Below are 24,496 nucleotides of genomic sequence, written 5' to 3' on the forward strand. Positions count from 1 at the left end.
TCCAAAGCTGAGCTGCTGCTGTGACAGGTGTGGTACAGCCATGTGCTGTGAGCAAGCTCTCCATCTATCACAGTCGCAGTGAACAAGCCTTACTGCACAACAGCCCTCAGAATGTAAACATTTAAGGGGTTCTATTGGAGAGTAAAGCTCTTTCAAGAGCCTTCTGTTTATAATCATTCACAAAAGTAAATGTTTTCTATTATACAGAGAGCATGTGGTGAGTTCCTGTGCTTAAGCACTTTGGTGAATTCCTATGAAAAGTGTAAAGAACTGGTGTGCTCAGTTTGCTGCTACTCATTGGGCATTTGACCAGTTCAGAGCAGCTTTTTGTTCCCATGGCAGTGAGCTCTGTGGGCTTGTCCCAGCCTACTGCTGTCATCCTCCACTTTGAAATGGATTGGACTTCAGCCTTCTGAAATGTGGTTGTGGCACATGTCATATCTCAGGTGAGTAGCTCATCTACTCTCAGCAAATCACGTCCCTTTTTTCATTTTTAAATGCTGAATAACACAAAGTTCAGCTGCCTGCAGATGTTCACTGTCAAACCACATTTTTTATTAGAACACAGGGATTTAAAGGTATTTGGAATATACTGCTTTTGGTAACATTGAGGGCAAAACAAGATGAAGGCTTTGTAGCTGATTCAGTGGAAATGTTGGCATCTTTTATGACCGTGCTAGTAGCTCCTCTGTGCAAGGATGATGTAGTTTCAGCATCCTGTTGCTGTTTCTAAACTTCTGGTTTAAGAAAATGGTGCTACAAAAAGCCTTCTTCGTGCCAGAGCTGCTTCTCATGGCCCCTCATGCAATGAAATCATAGGGAACACTGAGCTCCCAGATTTCTTTCAAAAATTGTGCAGGTTTCTTTTTGGTTTTATCCCCTGATGACTTCACCTTGTTTGTTTGGTGGGGTTTTTTTTGTTTGTTTGGTGGTTCTTTTTTTGTTTGTTTGTTTTTTTAAAGAAAGATGTTTGTGCTGCCACAGAACAGGCACAGTTGTAGTGACCTTACTTTGTATCACTGTAAATATTTCTAGGCTTAGCTGAAGTGAGCAGTGTAAACACACCTTCCAACAAGCTCTGAGGTCTCCTCACACGGGTACAAATCTCCCATGGAGCAACTTCTGGCTTTACAGGCAGTTTCTTGTTCCCATAGACTGATGCCCACATATGAGTCAGGGCAGGAGCCTTGCCCAGTGGTGTGGATTGATGCAGGATGAGTTAATGTCTTGTTGAATTAAGAATGCATTGTCTTTTCCTGCCTGGTGTTATATTTGACAGTTGTTTATGGTCTGATGTCAAGTTATAATAAGATAGTATTTTTTCATCTGTTTAAACCAGTATGGATGGGTTATTGAGGAATGCAGAATACTTAGCTAATTTGATCTAATTGGAATTTATTCAAATAGCAATATAAAAGTGGACTCTGATTAAATTTCTTAAATGTACCATGAGACATTTACCCTTGAGAGAAAACAAGAAGTAAAAAAGCTCTGGGAGGCTGGCTAGCAGTTTGGAAAACTTACAGTAAAAATAATAATGGACGTTTTACATTTTTTAATATAATGAAATCACATTTTTATAGTTAAGATTCTTCATCCAAGATATTCACTTCTGCTCTCCATTTCTATATATTGTATTATCCAAAAGGAAAAGAAACAGTGCAACTAACCCAGGTGATTGTAAGGAAGTTCTTTAATTTTGGAGTGAATTTTTTTCTTATCCTCTGAAGGATGAAAGATGTCGGTCATGCATAAATTAATTTTCTCCATCTTTTCTTTACCACCTTCCAACTGTGTAGTGCTTATGCTGAATGTGAATGCTGCTGCTGTAAAAAAAAAAAAAGCAGGAACACAAAAATCCCTATTTCATCTCAGTGTCTGGGAGGCAGCTGAGTAAGAGGAAGTGAAAGTTTTCTGATGGTACAGGGAGTACTTTGCCCTTGAGACTGGCCAGATCAGAGTGATGCAAGTTCAACACTGGCTTGGAGTGATGAGGTACTGAAAATAAATAAATACTAATTTATTCTCCTGTGATGGCAATGTACAAGTGGTACCCTAACAAGATGCTCTTAGTTTTACAAGCTGCTATTTTCCTGCCCCACCCTAGTTTCTGATTCCTTCTCTGTTTAAAATATGTGTATCGGTTTATGTAAAAAAACTTGATTCTTTAGGTTAAAAAAAAATAAATACAAGCTTCCCAGTGCTAAAGATTCAAAGTTACCCACTGGTGAGGATGGGTTGCAGGTGCTTGATGCACAGAGGACATGTTTGTTACAGCCTGGCTCTGAAGCTGCACTTTTTGTGAAGTGAGATGTGAGAGGATGAGCTTGTAGAGTTGGAGGTTCTTTAGTTCACTGAGGATGTGTTGACTAAAACCAGAGACTCATGACCACAGTTTATATGAGGAATAAATACTTTTTTTATTGTGTTAGGCTGTCATGAGTAATGACAGAGTGACTGTTTCCAAATCCAGTATATCCCAAACTCTATGAGATGGCTTGACTGGTGTTAGGTAGGTACCTGCTCAATGAGAGTGTCTGTATTTGGCCACCGAGTGGCACTCCAGATGCAGCAACCTTAGAGGGAAAGGGTTTATTTCTGCCATCAGGTTTCAGGGATGTAAAATAAAATTATTTGCAAGTGTGCAGACACCACTGAATCAAGTTGAATTGCTGAAGGTTAAATTACTATCTTCAGAAATGTTTTTATAATATCTGTCTTGACATTTCATTATCCCAGTACAATATAAATATCAAATTTGATTAGCTGTCTAGCAGCAACAAAAATAAACCAACATATTTCCATCATTTTTACTCCAGAAAACTAGTAGGAGGAATCATAAAAAATAGCAGGTTGCCAAAGGTAGATTAAAGCTTAAAAATATCCATTGAAAATGGTATTTGGTTGGGTTGCTAGAATATTTTTTTCCCTAGAAGGTGCAGGATGTTGGTGTTGGAGGCAGGTGTTCAAGCTGCTGCATCCATTGCTGGATATAACCTACTGCAGTTTGGGCAGTGCTAGCTTCTTCATCCAGCTTTAGTGATGCTTCCAAGATTCATTTTGACACACTGAGGTTGCACTTTGTTTATAGGTCTAAAACCTCTCAGTAGCTCCCAAGATTTGTTTTTACTCATTCAGAATTCAAATCATCCATCGTACTCTGTGGATCTAGAATTGTTTGTAACAATTTTTATTACTATGAACAATTTCTAGTTCTTACTATAATTACTATTCAAACTATGTGACATCAACCTAGTTGTCTTTTGTGAGATTAATTGGTAACTCCAGCCTACTGTTTTGCATATGTAACTCTGAAGGCAGCTGTTGGAAGAAGAACTTTAGCAATATTTCTGAATAAATGCACTTGATAGAGCTGCAGTTCCCAATGAAGATGAGATATCTCTGCAGCTAAGGAAGAATTACGGTTCCCTCTGGAGCCGTGTCTGTCACAGAGCATTGTTAAGTTTAACGACTGTTTTTGAAAAAGTGGGAAAAGTCGGCCCCATCCACATCAGATCGTTTCCTTGTTTCAGATGGTGTCTGGTAGTGATCACACAACCCCAGGCAGGACAAATGATTGCGGCTTCACCGACATCTGTGTGGCTTCAGATTGGCTTTGGGCACAGACATCACCCTGCTTTCTCTAAACAGTCTTTTAAATGTCAGCTTCCCGTGATGGGAGGCCACATCAGACCAGGACTGAAATTTCGGAGTTTCAAAATTCTTTTTTACTTCTTTTTTTCCTTGCCTGCAAATGTCAATGGTATTTTCTGTCAACTTGATATTTTCAGGAATCTTTGATTCTTTTTAAGTTATGTAGGTTCATTTCACAGTCGCTGTGTCTGTACATGGATACCCATGGGGTGACATTAAGTACTCGAGGGATTAGTATGCAAACACTTTAAAACCAAAATGTTTTTATACTTTTGGTTTGTACTCAAGTGCAAAGTAGGCCATTACTTTCTAGGCTGTTGCTTAGTTGGGATAAAATGAAACATAATCTGAAGTCATAAAATTTAGAAGGGATTTGTACTACATTATAAACTGCATCCTTAATGGCTGATAATTGCAATAATTTTGTAAGTGTGATGTTCCTTTTTCCCGGTAGTGGAACTATAAAACAGATTTAACAGTCTATCCTCTAAAGGCTTAAGATGAGAAACCATTCTTCATTTTTATCTTAACAAATGCTGATGACCAAGTGCAGAGCAGATCAAAGTCCAAACAACCTTCCTCTTAGGCAATGGCTTAGAAATAACTTGGGGCAGTATGAAATACTTCAGACTGATATCTGTATGACTACTTGGTATTCAAATAATGAACAAGAGCCTGGGCTTTGCAGTTGCTTCAAGTCTTTTAACTGGCTAGTTTGTCTTGGTTAGATAGATCAAACAAGACCATATGATAGGACTCAAAGTTTTTGAAAGGTATTACTATTGCTGTTCCTGAGGGGAGGACCTTTTTCCCTCTGTGGCATTTGGTAGCAGGAGTGTGTGTCTTACCTCATGTGTGTTACCAGGGCCCCCAGCTCTGTTCTTGGTTTTCTTCCTGCCCAGCTTTTACACCTTCTCTTGTTCAAGGGTATCAAAATTCCCTTTTCCTTTCAGCTGTTGCTGTTTTACGTGAAGTCACTCTGAGGGGAGTGGAGAAGACCACTGCTGTGCTCTGCTGCCAAAGCACACAGTAAATTCACATGGGCTGACATGGAGCACTGGGGACCCCAAGGGCAGTTTTGCTCTGTGACCTTGCTGAGTTCCTGCTCTCCATTGCTTTGCTATTAAAGAGTTGGACACCCGTCTATCTTTTTAGGTTTTAACTAAAAAAAAAAAACAAACCAAAAAATGAAAACATCACAAACCCCAGTATTTTCTTAGTAACTTCAAACTGATCATCTGTTGGAAAAGAAAAGAGCTATAGCTCCTTTCAAACAGGAATTCAGTGGGACTTGAGAATAGGAGGTATTTGGTTCTTTTGGCAGTGCTGTGCATGTGATAATGTCCTTCTGGGGTGATCAGGGCTTTGTTCATCTGAGAATCATCTGCTGAGAAGTGCATAAGTGAGTGGAAGAAATTGATATTACGAGAGTTTGCATTCTCTATCAGGTCACGGAGTGATCAAGGAGAATGACTGTACACGTACTTAAGGCACGGTCTTTAAGTTATGAAAACCACTCTGTGTGTCTTTAGCCATCTACGTGGAAGGATTTGTGTTAGTCCATTGTTGATTCTTTCAGAATTTTTCCAACCCGAAGAGGATTGTGCCATTTGGCAAAGCCTAGAGCTTTATCTCCTTTTCCACGCTTGCTGGACACCCTTGGATACAAATTTCTGTTTTTACAGTGCGTGTGTTTTCTTAATTTTCCTTTCAAAAACAAAGTACCAGCTTAGTTGCTGGAATTGGAGAAAAACGTAAGGAAGATGAAGCCTGTTCTTGCTGTTACATCCTTGATTTAATTAGATTTTGGTATATTTGACATTCTGTTGTGTAAGAGTTTTAAGTATTAGCTTGAAGGTGTGAAGGACATTATATGTCCTTTGCCTAAAGCCTAAAGAGCATTTTCCTTTTAACAAGAAACTCCAGAGCAGTTTGGACTCTACATCAAAGAGAAATGTTTGGTTTCCTGTTCTCTTCCAGACAGTTTTTAATACAAGTCCAAACCCAATCTATATGTAGTAGCCAAAGTGATTTTTGCCTTCTCTAAACTTAATCATGCTGGTCATGTGTTTTTCCAAAGGGCAACAGCCTCATATAATGGAGAGTAGATTTTGCTTTGGCATGTGGTACTGTGCTGTCATCCTCTTGGACCACCTCCAGGAGAGCACAGGTGGCAGTTCTGCTGGGATCTCACAGCTTCTCTGTTTTTATTAGCCTTTCTGGCTGGTATCCTCTGCTGTATGACCCACCCTTGAGATGCACTGTTTTTTTGGACCACTCCATGGAATTTCTTCTGTTCACCTTCTAAAATTTCATCCCAATATCCTAAATTAAAAGTGTCTGGGTGAACCTTACAGTGTTCCTTCTAGTCATTGGTTCATGATCACATTAACTAAATATGAGGGACTGTAAGGAGCACAGGAGTAACCTTATGGATCACCCAGGGACATCCACGCACCCCTATGACGGGTGTGCTCTGGTTTGCAATCCACCCTGGAAACAGCTGCTTATCCCTCAAGAGCTTTCTCTGGGTCATGTTGTGGCTTGTTCTCTGTTCCACACATTTCCAGTCTTCCCTATATAAACTTCCCACTTGCTGTAATTTTCGTAGTTCCACACTCTACCTGGGCTCTGTCCCAAGCTGATCACACCTATTTCCATCACCTGGCTGGCGCAGGCAGTGCTGGTGGGGCACTTGTCCGTTGCCAGGATTGTACTTTCCTGGGAGCAAAAGAAGGAAGCAGAGCAAATGGCAGGCAGGAAAGAAGGCAGATGCAAAAAAATAATGAAGTTATCTTGCTTCATGTATGCCTGCCCTTTGTATTTGCTGATTCTCAGGTGGTTATGTAACAGAACCTGCTCTGCACTGTGCTGTGAATGAGGCAGTGCCCCAAGTTCTGCAGTCATTGGAAAGCTGTGTCTTTTAGCAAGAGTAGCACTCTGACTGTGGCTGCTAGAGCCCAATTTCTGTTTCCATTAATTGCACTGCTTGCTCAAAAATTGCCCTTGCAGTTTCTCCCAGTAATACCATTCATCACTTCTTCTTCTAAACTCCAAATTTGGGGTATACAGGGGCATGTAGGTAGCTGCTGGTTATATTTTAATGATACAGCTTGTAAATGCTTCTTTAAGAAGAAAGGTGTTATAAATAATTCAGTGAAACTATTTTGTAGTACATATGTGTGTATAACATAGCCCGTTAAAATGACACAGTGTCACTTTAAGGATGCAGATGGGAGTCTGTTTGCACTGCTGACCAATTTGGGCTCTTAGGAACCTAAGGCAGGGACAGGCATTGTGATGCATTAGTGCCATTTCTGGGTGTCAGCCAGTTTATCCCCAGAAGGGCTGTGCTGCAGTTCACCAGTGGATATTGCATGATCTTGCTGCCATGAGAGGGACTGCCTTGTTTTTGCTGCAGTTAGTTTAAATGTGGAGATTTTTATAATCTCTTTGGTGCTTTTGCGAGAAGGGGAGATGCAGTTGTTCTGTATCTACTTTTGAAAATTAAATTAAAAAGCTTACCTTGCTAATGACAAAATATGAGGACAGATTATGATCTATATTGTCTACCATAGTACTTGGGTTTTCAGATGGGGACTAACCTTTAATTCAGCTTTTTATCCTTGGAAAAGAAAAGGTAAATAAGATCCTCCGAAGAAATGTCATGTGCTGTCTGCCCTTGCCTGGAGTAAGAAACACTGCAGAGTTTTTTGTGTTGTTTCTCCACCGCCCCCCTGCCCCCATTGTGACTTTGGTTTAGATGCAGTATGTCTTCTTGTAAATAAGATTCCCTCCCAGGAATAGCTAAGTTGGTCTGTTCAGATTTGATTTTTGCGTACATGTCTTGAACTTCAATGCTCTTTGTGGGTTTGCAGTGTAATTAAAGAATCTTCTACTTGGTTTTGGCCCCAAAAGAGGTACCAATTTGTTTTGATGAGGAGACAGCAGAGGAAAAGTGTGGAAGGCTAAAGGCAGATAATAGGGCACAAATAGCACAGTGTGTGCTTGCACTGTAAATACCTATATTTTTAGCATAAAGTAAATTCTTTGTTACCCAAGATGCCGTTTTCTTTCTGTTGTGCTGTCATACTTCAATTATGCTCATGCATAAATAAACCTAAAATGTATGTTATTTTCTATTTAAAACTATTTAGCCAAAATAATAACAGCTTTGGTAAGAAATGAGACTGTTAACAGAAACTTAGCAAGGGCTGTAATCCTTGAGTAAAAGCACAACTGTGTGTTGTATCAGGCTCCCTGGGAACAGGAGCACTTTGCCTTTGCTTGCTTCAGGCTACATGGAGAAAGCTACAGAATTTTAAAAGACGAGTAATTCCTTATTTGTTAATGCACACAACAATTTCTCTTGCCAAATTTCTGCCTGCATTTTTAGATACTGAAAGAGCGGTCAGCTTTGCTTAGAATGCTTGACACATGTTGCTGTCTGTGCTCTTTTGAAAGTCTCTCTGTCAAATCTCAAAGCAAAGGCAGAGAGCACTCTAAACCCATGGGTTTTCTTGAAATGCCTGGAAATATTTGGTTCCTGCTCTTTGGGGAAGAGAAACCTTCCCCTGTGGGCAGTTTATTCCAGTCTTGGCCATGTGCTTTGTCACTTCAAACTCTGCTTCTTTGTTCTTCCTGTCTATCTGATCCTGGAAAGTGCTGGAGAAAGTATTACACACTGGTTGGACTCTTAGTTTGATACGATCAAGAAACTATTAAGCTCTTGCAAGATCTGCTTATTCTATTAAATAATTTTATTAACTCTATGAAAAATTGTAACTCTAGGACGGTAATGAATGAGACTGAATATTTACTTGTTTCAGAGCTGTGAAACTCCTTGTTGGTGGAAAATGTTAATTATTTATATAGAAAACAATCATACAACTTCTGAGACTTCTGAGATTTTTAGCAGATATGTATTGCAGTCATAGTTAGCAATATGTTGATTTTTGGATGGGGAGACCTTGCTGAGCTTATTATGCAAAACAGGAAGGCAGAAAATAGGAATGAGTGGAGCTGCTGTTGTGTTTCTTTTACCCTGACTTCTCCTAAAGCAACGTCAGCTATGGAGAGTAAATGAATTTGATGCTCTGCATGTTCAGTTGTTGCTCTGAATCAGTATTGATCCCACCACTGTGTTTTTCTGCTCTGTCTTTATAATCCTTTCTTTCTAACTATTCAGACAAATAAATAAATCCTTTGCAAACATAAATTGGAGCAATTTTTTAAATCCAGATGGCAGTTTTGTTTGGCTAAGAACTGCAAGACTGGGACCTTTTTATAATGTTATTGATTATTATATTTTAACTGCAGGTATTCATTGTTGCACAAAGACAGTAAATGTCAAGAAAAACAGTGAAGAGTTTATTTATTTTCATCATAAGTAGTTTCTTTTTTCCTTAGATCCCTAAAATTTGTGCTGGTTTGGTCTTTGTCAAACAGATCAACATCAGGGCTATTCAGTATAGATTTTGTCTTTGCTAAGTCAAATTCAGGGCCAGTGGAAACCATGAAAATTAATTTTCTGCCCTTTGTAAAAGCCATGACCTCTGTAATACAGAGATGTCAACTGTGGATATGAAGGGAGCTTCTAGGAGCTTGCTGTACCACTGGTGTGAACAGTGATTTGTCTGACCTGCAGCCATCTGAATTGTACTGGGGGCAAGCTGCTGTAATAGATGACATAAATTGCAGCACTGGTAAGTAGAGCTGTCCCCAGAGAAGAGGACCTTTGCCCCCATCCCGTTCTTTCTTCCAGATGATCCTCCACTTTAGAGTGCTGCTTTCCAGGCTCTCCCATCCTGGGCTTGGTCTTTCATCTTGGCTGAAATTAGCACCACGGAAATCTCCACATCTCAGTTTTTGCTTCAGGTGGTAAAGGACTGTATTTCCGGCTGCTTTGCAGGTTTCTCACCCTAGAGCTGAAACATATGCCAAGAGAATGGGTTGGAGGCAATGTGGCATTTCTGGGTGAGGTGCTTAGGTAATGCTGTGATTAAATTAACCAGGAAAGGAAGGGGGCTCCCTCTGTAACACTGTAAAAAACCTCCTGGTGCTTAGAGAGAAATCCCAGGAGATAACCATCTCTAGAGCCCAGATAGCCTGATGAAGGCTAAGGATCACTTTCAGGTCTTTCTGTGCTGGCTGGAAAAACATTATCCAAACAGAAAGTGACTGTATTGAAGACAGAGGCAAGCACTAAATCCGTTGTGAAAACAGGACCTTGGAGGCACTGTGAACCATGTCTTTGGAAGTGAATTAAAAACTGTATGGCCCTATTGTCTTCCATCATTATACTCTTTGGGACATATTTGTTCTTTAAAAATCTTTTGTTTAGCATGCTAACATACTGTTGCTGAGTGAGAAATTTCTGGTTAAATTGTAATATATAGTGTCATAAACCATAGAAGCAGTGAGGTTGTATTCTTTCTTGTCTGTGGAGAAGCCTGTGTTGCTATGCCCTTGATACAGAGTTTGATAACACAAACAAATAATAAATCAGGCATATTTACATAAGGGCTCATTTAGCAATAAAAAGAGTTGTTTAACTGTATTCTCTTCTTAATAATGTATTTAGTGCTTTTTATTAATTTGAAGTATGCAAAGTCTGTATTTCATTGCTGCAGTGAAAGAGCCCAACCCAGGGTAGGCACTGTATTTCTTCTTCTCCAAACTTCAAGTAAGACTTTTCCTGGAGATGCTAAAACTCGTGAGAGCTGGAAAAATCTCAAAGGGTTTTGCTAAGTCATGGAACTCATTTCCCATAGTGATTCATTAAGGAGATGCAAAAGTAATGACAGGGTATTTTCATCAGAGACTTTGTGGATGTGGGTACGGTTACATTTGTATGGGAGTGATTTTTCTCTGTTTCCTCATGCTCTTCAGGGAATGTGTTTCATTTGCAGTGTGTGGAGAATAGCAGAAGGAGCAAGTGCTGCCATTTCTGAGAATCTCTTGTGTTTGTGCTTTGTTTTGTAATTTTTTCTTTTTTTGAGTGTTACTGATCTTACAGCACTCAGGGGAGGAAGAACTGAAATAGTTTTATTATCATTGCTTTTCTTCTGTTCTTTCTGCGATGTAGGCCTGACACTTCCATTGAAATACAAACCAAATCTGTAGTCATCTTCAGTGGCTCCTGAAGCTGGATCCCTTCCCTTTTGCTCTTAATTTCAGGTGTTGTCAAGTTGTGCCAGGAAGTGAGTGTAGTTGAGATGTTTGGTCTCCTTAACTGAATGTCTTAGTAACAGAGGCTTTGTTCAGTTTTATTACTTGGCGTCTTCTTTTGAAAGGAAGAACTAAAGGGGAAATACAAAGATCTCATGGGGAATGTGCAAGGAAAGGGAACCTTGAGGACAGATCTCTTACTCATAAAAGATGGTGAAAAACATGCACTCTGTGTGGCTTTCTGGGAGTACTTCAGTGTCCAAAGTCTTGGGGAGTATGTAAAATGCACATGCCTTGGTGGAAAACGTGGCCGAAGGATACAGCCATTCCCATACTGGCTGTTTGTGTGCTCCATTAGGCACAATCAAAGTTTTTGTAGGACTGGTGCCAAAGTGAACTTTCTGTGGGTTGGAAAGGAAGGGGAACAAAGTAAAAGCAAACAATCTGCTCCCCTCTCCACCCGTGGGCTCTTTCCCTCTGCTACGAGACAACAGCTGTGAGGAACCCAGTACTAAAAAGCTTTCTGAAACATGATGAGGTGCTTAATCAGATTTCCATGTTCGGTTTCAACCTCATGTAAATAAAGAGTGTGTAGTGAAAAGTCTTGTGTGTAATTTGAATATGAACGTGAAGGTTGGTGTCTGCTTGCAGGGAGATCATGATCATACAAATTTACGCCACTTTCTGCTGGCAGAAGGGATGTTCTCAGTGTGAGGCTTTTGAGGTATTAGAGGAAAGGTTTTGGAAGGACTTTGTGTGAAGGAAACTTCAAGTAATTGCAATAGTTACTACAGAGTGGATTGGGTTTTTTTCTCGCTTCACTGGCTTCATCCACATCTCTCCTTGCTCTGTGAAGACTCCTGAAAGAAAATGGGAAATGAACTGGCTTATCCAAGAATTAATTTCAACACAGTGGTAACTGGATACAGAGAAAGGAAGTTATGTGAGGCAATGAAAGGAGACAAAGGAGAAAAGTGATCTAAATAGCAACATAAAGAAAATATTTGGGAATAAAAATAATCATCGACTTGTACAATAGTGTGTCCAGCAGCCCTGCTGAGGTTGTGTGTGATGGATGTATTTGTTCATTCAGTTATGTCTTGCACTACAACGTTTTTAAATCACTGCTAGAATGAAATTGATTTCTTGAGTTTTAAATAGTGCAGTGTAAATCTTCCACTCACACCAGGACTTGAGTCTCTGACTGCAGGCTCACTGCAGTTTGCCAGTTCCATTTGATTTCATTTCAGATTCATCCCCGCAAGCCAAACCACAAAAAGAGCTTCCTGTCCAGTGGAGAATAAAATGCAAGATGCGATCCTTTTGTTGCTAACGGGAGGCTGCAGAGAGCAGAGCTGGCTCTTGCTGAGGTTGTGTTTGGGCTTGGTTAACCATTTTGGCAATGAGGCAGAGACTCCTGGTCACTGGATATAAGTTAGATACTCTTAGGTCTAACTGAGGGCAGTTTATAAAAAGGCTTACTAAGCAGCAGCCTGATGTGATGAAAGGTGAAAAGCCTGGATTGTTGTGTTTCTCAGGGTTGTCTTTCTAAAGGAGAGGTTTGCTTGCTGCCTTACTGGCTATTTGGCTTGTGGACTCAGTGGGCTTTTTCTTGTTGGCTTTTGTTCCTCTCAGAGCTTATAAATTAAGCTGTCAGGGGTAACTTTTTGTCTTTCGATACATTTATTTACTAAATCTTAAACTTGCCAAATGTAGATGGGTTTTCCCCTCTCCTTTGCGGGCAGTGGGATTGTTGTTGGTAATGGGGCTGATCACATATAGTAAGGTGGACTCCACTCCTGTGGGCATGGCAGAGGTTTTTGTCTTCTGTTCCCCTCCCTAAGTGGCCTCAGTGGGAGGCCTGGCAGAGCTCTGCTCTGGAAGGATGAGAGGTTTATTTGGCCATGAAGAGGGGCTCTGGGATTTCTGTGTGATTGTGGGTGTCTCACTCAGAACTGGGACAGGATCTCAGAGATGTGCCCTGTGCTTTGATGTCCATTGTCTGCAGTCCCTGGGGTGTTTGTCCTACATGGTGTCTGAGGAGTGAGAGGTTCTTCATGGGTGAGCTCTGCCCTCAGAAAAACCCCAGTGCCTGAGATGCTGCCCTGGCAGATGTGGAACTGGGCATTGGGACACCCACCCTGGGCCACAGTAACTCTCCTGCTGCCATGTTAAAGGGCTTTCCTAGGCTGTCTCAGAAGCAGCAGCAGTGAAACTGGTAATGTGTCTTTCTTTTACTGGGAATGAGCATTTTTCAAGGAAAAGTATTTTCACAGTGCCCCAACTCTTCCTTCTCCTTCACTTGTTACAGCTACCTGGAAGCATGGAGGCTGTAAAACCTGAAAGGACAATGATGGGCTAAAAATAACCGGAGCTCTTGCGTCCTTCAAAGGCATTTAGTTGGAGAATTATATCCAAAGTGATTACTCTATCACTTTACACCTTACTTGTGTGGTGAACCCTTCCAGAGAAGGAGCTAAGGCAGGGTCTGCTGCACAGTCACAGCTGAGAACACATGGGAAAGTAAAGGCACCTGTGAAGGGCTGCTGTGAGTGTGGCGTGGGGACAGATGGACGGAACAGCTGCTGCCCAGTGGTTGTTTTTCCTTAGGAGTTCTGAAGATGTAAAGAGTTGAATGCATTTCTTGCTGAGCTTGTTTATTGTTTTTGTTTTTGAGGGGGAATTTTAGCATTGTTTTAAGACTTGGGTTCAGCTTTGTTCCCACTAAAGGAGTCAGATGCTGGCGGCTGACTTAACTGCTGAAGAGGTGCTAACGCTTCCAGCTTTTTCTGGAGCTACTCTTTGATTCCTTGGAATAAATCAGACCTGAACTACTGATCTTTTTTTCTCTCCCTCCTAATCCAGTGGGCAGCTGTCAGAGTTGATGGTTATTTTCCATTAAACATTCACCCAGCTCAGTCTGTTCTCTCTCTGAATTTTGTCTCAAAAATAAAACACTTTTTCACATATTTCTGTAAGCCACATTACTACATTTACTGAGTATTTCTGTGTGCTGAGGAGCTCTGCTGTTCCCACAAAGACCCTCGTGTTTGTGCTGTGAAGGCTTTGGCTGGACATGGGCAGTGTGGGTGAGGAAACAGTGACAGGCAAAGGGAACTGTGCAGCCTTTTTACTTAACTGAGTTATTTTTTTGGATCTTAAGCAAATGTTTCTTGAATGCAGTTCACGGTATTTACTCAGTGATCCAATGGAATGTCTGGGACATTTTTGTTGTTTTTTTTTTTTTTTTTTTTCTCCAGGGCCAAAAAGCAGGTTTTGGCACTAAATCCCAAAGTTACCAGTCTGGGGCTGAGTCACTGCACTTTAGGGTGAGGGGAGCTAAGCTGGTGCAGTGGCGTGGTAAGACAGGCACCCTGGGCAGCACAGAGAGCTCCCACTGTGCCTAGAGCTGGATGTGTTAATTAATGATGTTGAAAATGACTCTACAGCTAGATCTGGGTTTACTGAAATGAAAGCTGTGCCAGGACTTACTGAGCTGCTGGGCAGCATGCTGCAGGCCTGTCCCACTCGTATCCCAACTGCACTGTGGATAAAAAAATCCAGTTTCAGCACTCAAATCTATGTGACCCTCTGGTGAGCCCTGCTTCACCCCAACTACCCAGCACAGGAGGCACTGTGGGCTTTGGGCACTCTGTCATTGCAGTGAGGCCTGAGCACAGGTTTCCTGAGTAGCAGCTTCTTGCAGTGTTTTCCAGACCTCATGATGCTGAGGAGATGAAGCTTGCTGTGTTCTGACCTCAACAATACAGCGTGGAGTCTGGGTGAAGCTTGGACTTTCTCGTCCTGCATCTGCTTTTGTATTGCAAACCCAGAGAGTGTCTGCGTGTTTGTGTTCCAGCTGCAATCTATAATAAGACATGCACACGTCCTCCCAAACTTGCTTTTGGCCACTCTTCTTCAAATCTCTTCTGCATTCCTCTTAAATACTTCTGTGAGTTTACTTAATCTTTAGACTGGTGGTTCTTGCTTGACTGGGACAAACTGACAAACTTGAGGCTTTGGAATAGGTTGCCCAGGGAGGTGGTGGAATCACCATCCCTGGAGGTGTTTGAGGCTCTTGGATCTGGTGCTGGGTGATGTGATTTAGTGGTTTAGGTAGTGCTGAGTGGAAAGTTGGACTGGATGATCTTAAAGGTCTCTTTCAACCTTGATGATTCCATGATTCTGTGACGGTTTACTTGTTAACTGTGCATCCTGACACAGACCCTTCCAGTCACTTCTTCATTACCGCATATGCTGAAGTTACCACAGAAGAAATTCTGTTTTCAGAAAGAAAATATGTTGTTAGCTCTGCTTACCTCATCACCTCTGCTTGCCTCACCTTTAAGTGAGAAATATCTTACTGTCTCTATCAAATAACCAGTTGCACCTACACCAAATTTGGGGCTAAAGGGATGTTTACTTTAAAACACCGATGGACAAAAGAGACAATGATCTATTACTAAGATTTGCACAAGATTCAAGATCCTCCAGGGCATCCTCTGGTGACTGCAAGTATGCAGAGTAAATACCTGCTGGCTCAAGTTCAGTGCTCTATTTGTTTTATTTTTTTCATTTTCTTTGTTAATTTTGTTGACAAAGAGCCGCCCTATTTGGTGTGGAAGAAATAATTATATTAAAGAAATAACTAAGGAGTTAATTTTGCATATGGTCTTTTGATCATAGTCTTGAATAGTGTGAGAGCCCGGAGTCCTGTGTGTGTACATGTTCCCATGCCAAGTTGCTGTGCCAAGAGAGCATCTGTCCTCGTGTAATACAGTAATTATGGATCTTTACAACTTGGATCTGCTTTCTTGGAGCAATGATAGTCTATGGACTGGGAATAGGGAACAGAAGGAGGAAAGGTCATTCAGCTGCCTAACTTTAGTGAGGCTTGTGAGGTAGGAGCAGTATGGACATGTGGTCCATTGAGGAGTTGGATCTGAAGTCAGATCGACACAGGCAGGAGCTGTGACTTCTGACAAATCATGCTGTGCTACAAGTGTAAATGTCTATGGCAGCTGCTCTACTGGTCTTTCTGAAGCTGGTAAGTTCTTGACCATAGTTATTAAAAGATATTTTAACTATACATTATTGGACTGAAGGGGCTAAAAACAACAATGTCAAAGTACTCAGATGCTTTTGTTTTCAGGACAGTGCATGAAATTATTCATCAGTTACTCTTCATGCTCTTTGACATGAGGCATCTCTACATGTCAGATGGGTGTAGCTGTGTTAAAAAAAGGGCAAAGGCACAGCATTTTTCTGTTGAGGACTGTTTTGTCAGATACTGACACTGGTGTTGGCAAGTCTCTAGGGTGAAATAAGGAGCTCTTCAGAACATCTTGGCTTTTACTAAAGGTTTGAATGCTTGCAAGCATACAAGTGCTGAAACCTCAAGTGCATTTTATGTCATGGTTGTTGACAGTGGCTTGTCAGTGAGTGAAATTTGCCACAGGAAGGCTGGAAAGAATGTGGATAATTTTTAACATGCACAGGAAATTGTTGTGAGGTATATCTTCCAGAAATTTGTGGGACAGAAGATATGACAGGAAATGCCTTTACTTCTTAAGGTTAACACAGTGGCATTGAGCTGGCTTTTGCATTACTTTGCTCCCTTATAATACAGTGTCTAAGGCAAGTAAAGGCTGCAACAACTTGATCATAATTTACTTGTTACAACCAACGCGTAGCTATTCTGCCTTGAACTGATGCTACAATCATAGAATCATTAAGGTTGGGAAAGACCTCCAGGATCACTGAGTCCAACCTTTGAACACTACTTGTCAATTAAACCATGGCATTAAGTGCCGTGGCCAGTTGTTTCTTGAACACTTCCAGGGATGGAGATTCCACCACTTCCCTGGGCAGCCTGGTCCAATACTTAACAACCCTAGAGGGGAGGGCCCACAGCTACTGGCCTTACTGTGTATAGGATGACACTTGCTATAGGATATGCCATGCTTTCACAAATAAGTAATTTTCCTGAACCAGTGTTTGCTACCAAGTGACTTCCAGTGTTTCAGAGGAAGGAAAGGCATTATTCAGTCTTGGTGAACTTTGGCTGGTGGTCAGAGCTGTATTATCACAGATGCAGGTTTCAGCCTTCCCTGTGGCTTTGGCCTGTCTTTGACAATGATTACTCTCTACTTAGTAAGGCTGTACAGTTGATTCTGCTTAGGCACTTTTCCAGTGTGTGTTTGCATGTGCAATAATAGCTGTGACAATAACAACAACAACAATAATAAGACTACTGCTACTACTAATGTCTTTTTGTGCCCTTCACGTGTGGTTTCTATGAGTATTAAAGATGAAATTCTGTTTTGGATTTTTTTTTTTGTACTTCCCTGCTGGCTTCACACTGATAAGAGATCAAAAATTTTGATGGAAAAGACCACCACTGGGAGTTTTTACCTCAAAATAGTTTTCTTCTCCATCTGATAATGGGAAGAATCATCTGTTCTTTGACCTTTGATTGGCAGACTTGGAAATTGAAAAGCAAGATGGTTGTACTGTAATAGCTTTACTCTAATGATGTGTGTGGTCAGTGGTTTCTGGGCATTTAAACAAAGGTGGGAACACTGTGAAATGTGTTGAGGTAAGAGCTGAAATGCAGGGAGGGAGCACTGCTTGTGGAATAACCTTGTAACTGAGAGCTCAGGGAAAAGTAACCTAAAAATCCAATTTTTGCTGGTTTTAGTTCATACTGTCCCTGCAATTATGCAAATGTTAATGTCTAAGTTAATAAATTGGACAGTTTCAGTAGGATTAATATTTAGTGGATAACATGTAGATGATACTTAATCATGGAGAAAACTTTCTTCTGAACAGGTTACTGCCATTTTAGGGTCAAATACCTTTTTATGGGTCAAATACCTTTTTATGGGTCAAATATTTGAGGTCTTTTGCCAGCCCCTGTATCCCTGTTCTGTTTTTATCAGGGGACCATGATGCAATGAAATGTTAGACATCTGTCTTCACTAAGAGCTTCAGTGATGCTGCTCTTGTCAAATGCTTGTATCTCAACTAGGAAAAAAATAATTATTCGTTTAAAAAGAAACAAAAAATAACAGCACTAGTAGGTGTAGATGTTTCTATGTAAGACAGTACAGAAGAGACTCTAAAGCAGAGGCTTTGTTTGTTCTCTCTCCTGTGAACTGCTTGTTGTAATGGCTAAGCACCTTATAAATATTTATGGAATGTCCTCAAAGGAAAATCAAATTTATATAATGAAAATGCAAAGTGGTGTTAAAAGAAGTAACTTTCCAAAGGTTCCTACACAGTTATACTGTGACAAAACTGGAACAGTAAATCAGACTAGTATATCCCATTTTTGTAAATGAGCCATCATCCCATCCTCCTTATTAGTTACTTTTGCATTGGCTGCTTTCAGAGTAATTCAGTGCTTTTCTTCTTAAAATAAAAACACTTTACTTTAAGGAAGTACATTATTTTTTGCAACTTCACCCTTAAGCAGGCCACACATGGATTGATGGCCAACAGGGGTTTGCAGTTAGTGTCTGCAAAGGAACAGAGAAGAACATAAAATTCAGTTTATGCTGCTGTGTGACAACTTGCTCTGATCTTGCTCCTCAGCTGCTGGAGGTGTCACGAGCATCTCTTGGGAGTTGCCTGTGCTCAGAAGCTGATGCTGTGTGCTGGGGTGGATTAGAGCATGTTGCTCAGCAGTGCCGACTGCCTGGGGAGGCCTGTAGTAATGCTGCCTAATTGGGATGGGGCTGCCTTAGCTTTCCTCTCCTCTTCCAGCCCTCATGCTGCTGCTCAGGGCAGCTCACATGCTGTCAGCAGCTTCCTCTTTAGGGCAAACCAATAATGGAACAATTCCCTGCATGGACTGCTGTGCACTCATGAGAGGTGCTTATTTCTGTGGACCCAGCTGACACTGGTCTTCTACGAACAGTGACTGGGGGACAAAATGCTACAGTGGTGGCAGCTCACTCCTGCAGCCAGGGATTCACGGCTGTCTTTGGGCAGTGACAAAGTGTATGAGCAAGAGGATATTTTTCTGTTTCTCAGAGTTTAAAGCCTTTGTGCAAATCTCTTTGAAGTCAGTGAAGGACTTGTGATGTTGCAATGGGCTTTGAATTTGACCCCAAATGTCAATTTACAGTATGTGTTTGTTTTTTGTTAGTTGACTTGTGAATATGAAACAATGCTGAATGAACCTTTGGAATATATTGAATTCACCATTCAAACACAATAAATTGGAGAATATACTGAATGTGCAAATTTGCCCAATGATCTTGATCTGTTCAAAGCAATATGACTGTGGATATATGTTGCAGACACATTCCTCTTTGGTCCTGCGTGTGCTGTTTGTATGTGTTTAGTTGGCACTGTGAGCTCTGAGGTTTTCTTTTAAGTTATTCTACAGTACTTGAGGGAACTCAACTCTCATCACTAATAAAATAAAAAAAGGTAAAACACTGGTAGGTCTTGCCTTGTTAACTGTTCTAGCTGTTGTGTTTCCCACTGTTCAAAAAAAAGAGCATAAAGCTTTATAAGATTTAGCATATTTCCTGTGCAAAGCATGAATATTTATAGGCAAAGAATAAAACTTCCCATTTTGAAATGTCAGTGCTATGAAATTGCTTTTTTGGCAGGCGTGATTAAGCTACACAGACTTCCAATACAGTTTGGTAAGCTTTTTCCTTAATTATAGCTTAATTTAGGTCTCTGAGTTTAACAAAACCTATGAAACTTGCAGCAAAATATTTTTCTTGTGGAAAATTTTGTTTGCATGGATTACAAATCCTGTATTTCTTGTGGTTATGATTTTTTAAATGTGCTTAAATGTGGAAATTCCATATTTTTTTCTCTACATTTCTTAATGCATTTACAACAATAAAATAACTGATACTGTGTGTTTAATACAGAATTTTGAAGAAATTAGTTTGGAAAGTGTATGTGATTAATTTTTCGCTCCAAACGCCTTGAGTAAAATGTACTGGAGGTTATAAGACATCAAGCAAGAGGCACAAGGTTTTGTCTCAGGCAGTTACTTCTGCAAGACACAAATAAGAAGCAATTTTGCTTTCATATAGTTGTTCTTAAATGCACCATTCTGACAAAGCGATAAATGGAATAATCTGCATAATTGTATTTGTGTGCCATTGACCTGTCTTTTCTAGAGAAAATCCTCTTTTCCCAGATCAAATAATCTCCCATTCAACTGTAAGGGAAAGGAATCCTTATTAGCAGCTGCACAGATTTAGGGGAATATTTCTGCACAGGCTTAACAGAGAATTTTGATATGGACCTCTCAGTGAATTTGATATTTGGTGAACAAAATACAGTAAGGGCACTAAAACCACCTTGCTTTCCTGTGCTGTTTGGGATTTGATTTTCTCAAAAGAGCTAGACAGAAAAGCAGAGAGATGATATGATTAAACTAAGGTAGATCTATTACTAGATTTTTTTTAACAGCGTATTTTTTAAATTGATGTAATAAATGTCTCAGCTCTCTTGAAAGATAGAGTTTTGAACAGCTTTGAGCTATTCCTGTCTTAATACTTAAGTAGAAACAGCAGAAGTGGTGGAAAACCAGGATCATTTTGAAAAAAACCCACACATTCAAACTGTTTAAATCCTCTGCTGCGATCATGCTTTTTCTGACCCCCTGCAGCCTTGCATTATCAAACTGAGAATGTCTCCATCTCCCTAATAGTAATGTTCAAAATATGATGCAAATAAATCATATGAATAAAGTAGGGAGGGAAAAAAAGCTACCTGGGCCCTACTCCACCAACACTTGCACTTGCAAACATGAACTTAGAGGCAGTCAGGGGCTCTAAAGGTGGGCTTTCTGGGGTAGCTGACAAAAGAGAAATCCCTTGAAACTCAGACACTGGCCATTTTTAACTTCTGTGTTTGAATGGTGAATTCAGCGTCTGAAAAGCAAATATTTGGAGAGCAGTTTGAAAACTGTTTTACTGAAAGTGAAGGGCACTCAGGGGAGTTTTCAAGGGGAGGGGGGATGTTTTTATTTTCCAGATAAAGAAAAGTTCCCTGGAATGGCAGAAAGTAACACCCGAGTCTGTCATCTGTGTTTTCACCTGTCTTTGCTCTTCTTTGCAGGTTACGTATTTGGGTAAGGTTTCCACAACAGGGATGCAATTTTTGTCAGGCTGCACAGAGAAACCAGTCATTGAATTATGGAAGAAGCACACGCTCACCAGGGAGGATGTTTACCCAGCTAATGCCCTTCTGGAAATTCGCCCTTTCCAAGTCTGGCTGCACCATCTGGACCTCAAAGGTGAGGCGACAGTCCACATGGATACCTTTCAGGTAGCACGTATAGCCTACTGCACTGCTGACCACAACATCAGCCCAAACATCTTTGCTTGGGTCTATCGGGAGATCAACGATGACTTGTCCTACCAGATGGACTGCCATGCTGTAGAGTGTGAGAGCAAGCTGGAGGCCAAGAAGCTGGCCCATGCCATGATGGAGGCCTTTAAGAAGACTTTTCACAGCATGAAAAGTGATGGCCGGATCCACAGGAACAGCTCGTCAGAGGAAGTGTCTCATGAGTTTGAATCTGACGATGGCTGACTGGACTCATTCACGGTTCAGCAGAGGCAGAAACGGCTTAGGGAATGAGAGCTGATAGAAGAATAAGCAAAAATTGAAACAGGGGAATGAAAGGACTGCCAAACACTTGTCTGACCAGCTTTTTAAATCAAAAGAGCAATTTGGTACCTACAGATTACGCATCATTAAAGTAATCATGTTACATTGAAATCTGCTGCTGTTGTAAAAGTGAGAAAAAATGTCTCTCCCCCGTCTCTCCCACCCACTCATCGCTGCCCCTTTCTCATCTCTGTAGTTCAGGTGCATACCATGAAGTACAGTCATTCCTGTTTTTCTTATAAGACTGGTCAGGTAATTTTATTAGTTGCTTCTTTGGCATTCCTAGCTGCGGGCTGATGCTGATGCACAAGAGCAAGTAGACCTGGAAAGCCCTAATGGTTCCCGAAGAATCTTTCTCCACAATGCATCACAAAAATCCTTTGACCGTACGTAGGCTGAGACAGCCATACATAGCCTTTTAGACTAATGGCCTGGCATTCTGCAGTTAATTCACATTTCACAGATAAAAATGAAAGATGCTTGTATGTACACATTATATCATATGCTATCCTTTATTTTATTCATTGTACCTATTTTCTTAATATACCTGCTGCCACATCTTTCACCCAACACCAGTAGTTGCAGTTTCAGACTGTGTACTGCAGGATACCAAAAAGGGGTGGGCAAAAATACTCCCCCGTGGCTGGGGGTACAGCAAGTCAGCACTGCTATCTGTGCATTTTCCTCCCCTGATGTGCTCCACAGGAGGGGGGCCCACTGGGAGTAGTTGAGGGACACTTGGGTCTGTCAGTGTTTGAACTGTGACTTCTCATCAACCTCAGGTCTGAAGTGCCACAAGCACGGGAGCCACGAGTCCGTGTTACCGGACATTGCTGGTCAAGTGGCCCTGCTGGGATGGAGCTGGCAGTGTCTCATCACACAGCCAGGGCTGTGTTACTGTAAAGATCAAAGGAAATGGTCCCTTAGGAGCCAGGTTTGAACATCTGTTCTGGTTGAGAACCTCATGTTAAGATTCCCATATCTTTCCTTGTTCGCAGATATGCAGTCATGCCTTTCTTAAATGCAGATGTTTAATAAAACTCAAATAAAAGGAAAAACTTGTTTCACTTGATATTTTTTAAGGCTGAGAGCAGATCAATAGTTTGCAAGTAACTCTGCTCCTTTGTACGACTTTGTTTGTAATTATGGTAATGTTAGGGGCACTAGGGCACCTTACAGAAGCCTTAAAAGAAAGCTAATCCAAGCAGATAGCTCTGTGTCTGTGTTTTGTGCATCTACGTGTTTGTATGTGAGAGTGTTTGTGCGAGTCCAGTGGTAAAGCATGTACATTGTGCATGGAGATATATTGAGGAGGGCCCACACCTCTTGAAAATATGCTTGTTGCTTTATAATGTATGTAAACTGTTCTCCAGCATAAATGCATTCATACTTTAATAAAAAAAAAAAGGTTTGATTTAAACCCTTTTAGATTTAAGCTGTCTTTTCAGTGTAATCTCTGTGGTTTTATGTGTGTGGGTTTTGTATTCATTTTGTTTAGTGGAATGAAAATGTTAATTTATTTCCATTTAAGTATTACATCAGTTTTCGTGAGTATTACCATTAGCACTCTAAAATTATTTTCTTTTAAATATTTAGGTTAATTATTGCTGTGAGGTTTTGTTTTGTTTTGGGGTTTGAGTGTTTTTGTTTGGCTTTTTTTTGTGGGTTTTTTTTTTTTTTTTTTTACTTTGTTGAGGGTGGACATGATCTATAATTTTTGTTTATTAGGATGATGCAGTGATACCACCCCCTCCCACCACCTGACTAGTTGAAATGAGCTCTGCTGAGTGGGAGCAGTCACCTGCTGGGGTGGGTTAAGCAAGGAATACCTTTGTTGACAGCTTTGGTTTTGTCTTTTCTTGTACAGGACAGTCTACATTTCTGTTTTACAGATGTACTGATTTACAGTGGGTTGGGGAGTGCTCAGAAAGGATATTTGGTATTGTGGTGTCTGCAATAATTCCTCATCAATTGGAGGCTATGGGTTACATGAGAATTTTGTATGATAAAAATAAAATATGAAGGAGAACATTCTAGTCCTTTTTATTGGAAAGTCAGACCCTTTGAAACATGAACCAGCTATTTTCTAAGGGTTCGAACATGCAAGGGAATATGAGGGAATGTGAACTGCAGTTTGTCTTAGAAAACATGAGATTTGAAAAATAATCAGTATCATGAGTTTGGATCCTTAGATAATATGGAATTCTTGCCAAATCTCTCTGCATTATCAATACCAAATGTGTGATGCCATTTGCATGAAGGAGAAAAGCTTTCAGTCCTGAATTGCAAGCATAGCAGTTATCACTGATTATCGGTTGCCAGTAGATACTGGAATGAAACATCAAGTTAAACTTTTCCTTCAATTAATCTGTTGGAAAAGAAAAATCATGAAGTTTCCATCAGAAGTCACTTCCAGTTGGCTAAAGGCTTTTCTGTTCAACTACAAAGAGCCCAGTTTTGGATCTCACTGCATCCCGCTGTGGGTTGATGAGTTCCTTCAGTGTCAGCCAGGAAAACATGTAAAGGATTTCTTTCCCTCTTCTGCTTGTAGGCAAGAGTGGAAAAGTTTTGAATATCTAAGTGTGTTATTAGAAGTGTGAAAAATGTAGAGAGTATTTTGATCTTTACACCTCGACATCCCTATGTAACGTCACTGGGGTTATGTCAAGGTGATTTTCATAATTTTTCTAACTACCTTAAGGAAGAGAAAGTAAGTGTTACTCCATATAGAGTAAGTTTGTTCAGTTTTCAAGCTCTAAAATCTGAATTTCTTCTGTACCTACCAAATTATCTCTGGAGCTGTGAGTGTATGATTGCTCAGGAGCAGTTTTGCTATGGGGAGAGCAACACTCTGCACTGGCAAGCACAGATTGCATGAGAATTGCTTAGATGTGCATGGGTTTTTAGCCCATGGGGATGGAGAAAGGCAGAGACTCATGTCTTTCATGTTTTAAACTCAAAAGCCCCTAAGAACAGCTGAATGTTTTGTTTAGAAAAAAAAAAAAAAAAGGAAAAGAAA

General features: G+C 40.6%; 1 protein-coding gene across 3 annotated transcripts in view; it reads left to right on the plus strand.

Annotated features, from left to right (window-relative positions):
- The window catches only part of PID1 (phosphotyrosine interaction domain containing 1), an 84,727-nt gene extending 61,830 nt beyond the window's left edge, over nt 1-22,897 (plus strand). For all 3 annotated transcript variants that reach the window (XM_032698456.1, XM_032698457.1, XM_032698458.1), the window contains exon 3: nt 20,923-22,897. In XM_032698456.1, coding sequence (XP_032554347.1) covers nt 20,923-21,399 — 477 coding nt within the window. In that variant the 3' untranslated portion in view covers nt 21,400-22,897. The remainder of the gene's footprint in view (nt 1-20,922) is intronic.
- Nucleotides 22,898-24,496: the final 1,599 nt, after the last annotated feature.

Source organism: Chiroxiphia lanceolata, chromosome 10, assembly GCF_009829145.1.
Source record: "Chiroxiphia lanceolata isolate bChiLan1 chromosome 10, bChiLan1.pri, whole genome shotgun sequence".
NCBI classification, from domain to species: domain Eukaryota; kingdom Metazoa; phylum Chordata; class Aves; order Passeriformes; family Pipridae; genus Chiroxiphia; species Chiroxiphia lanceolata.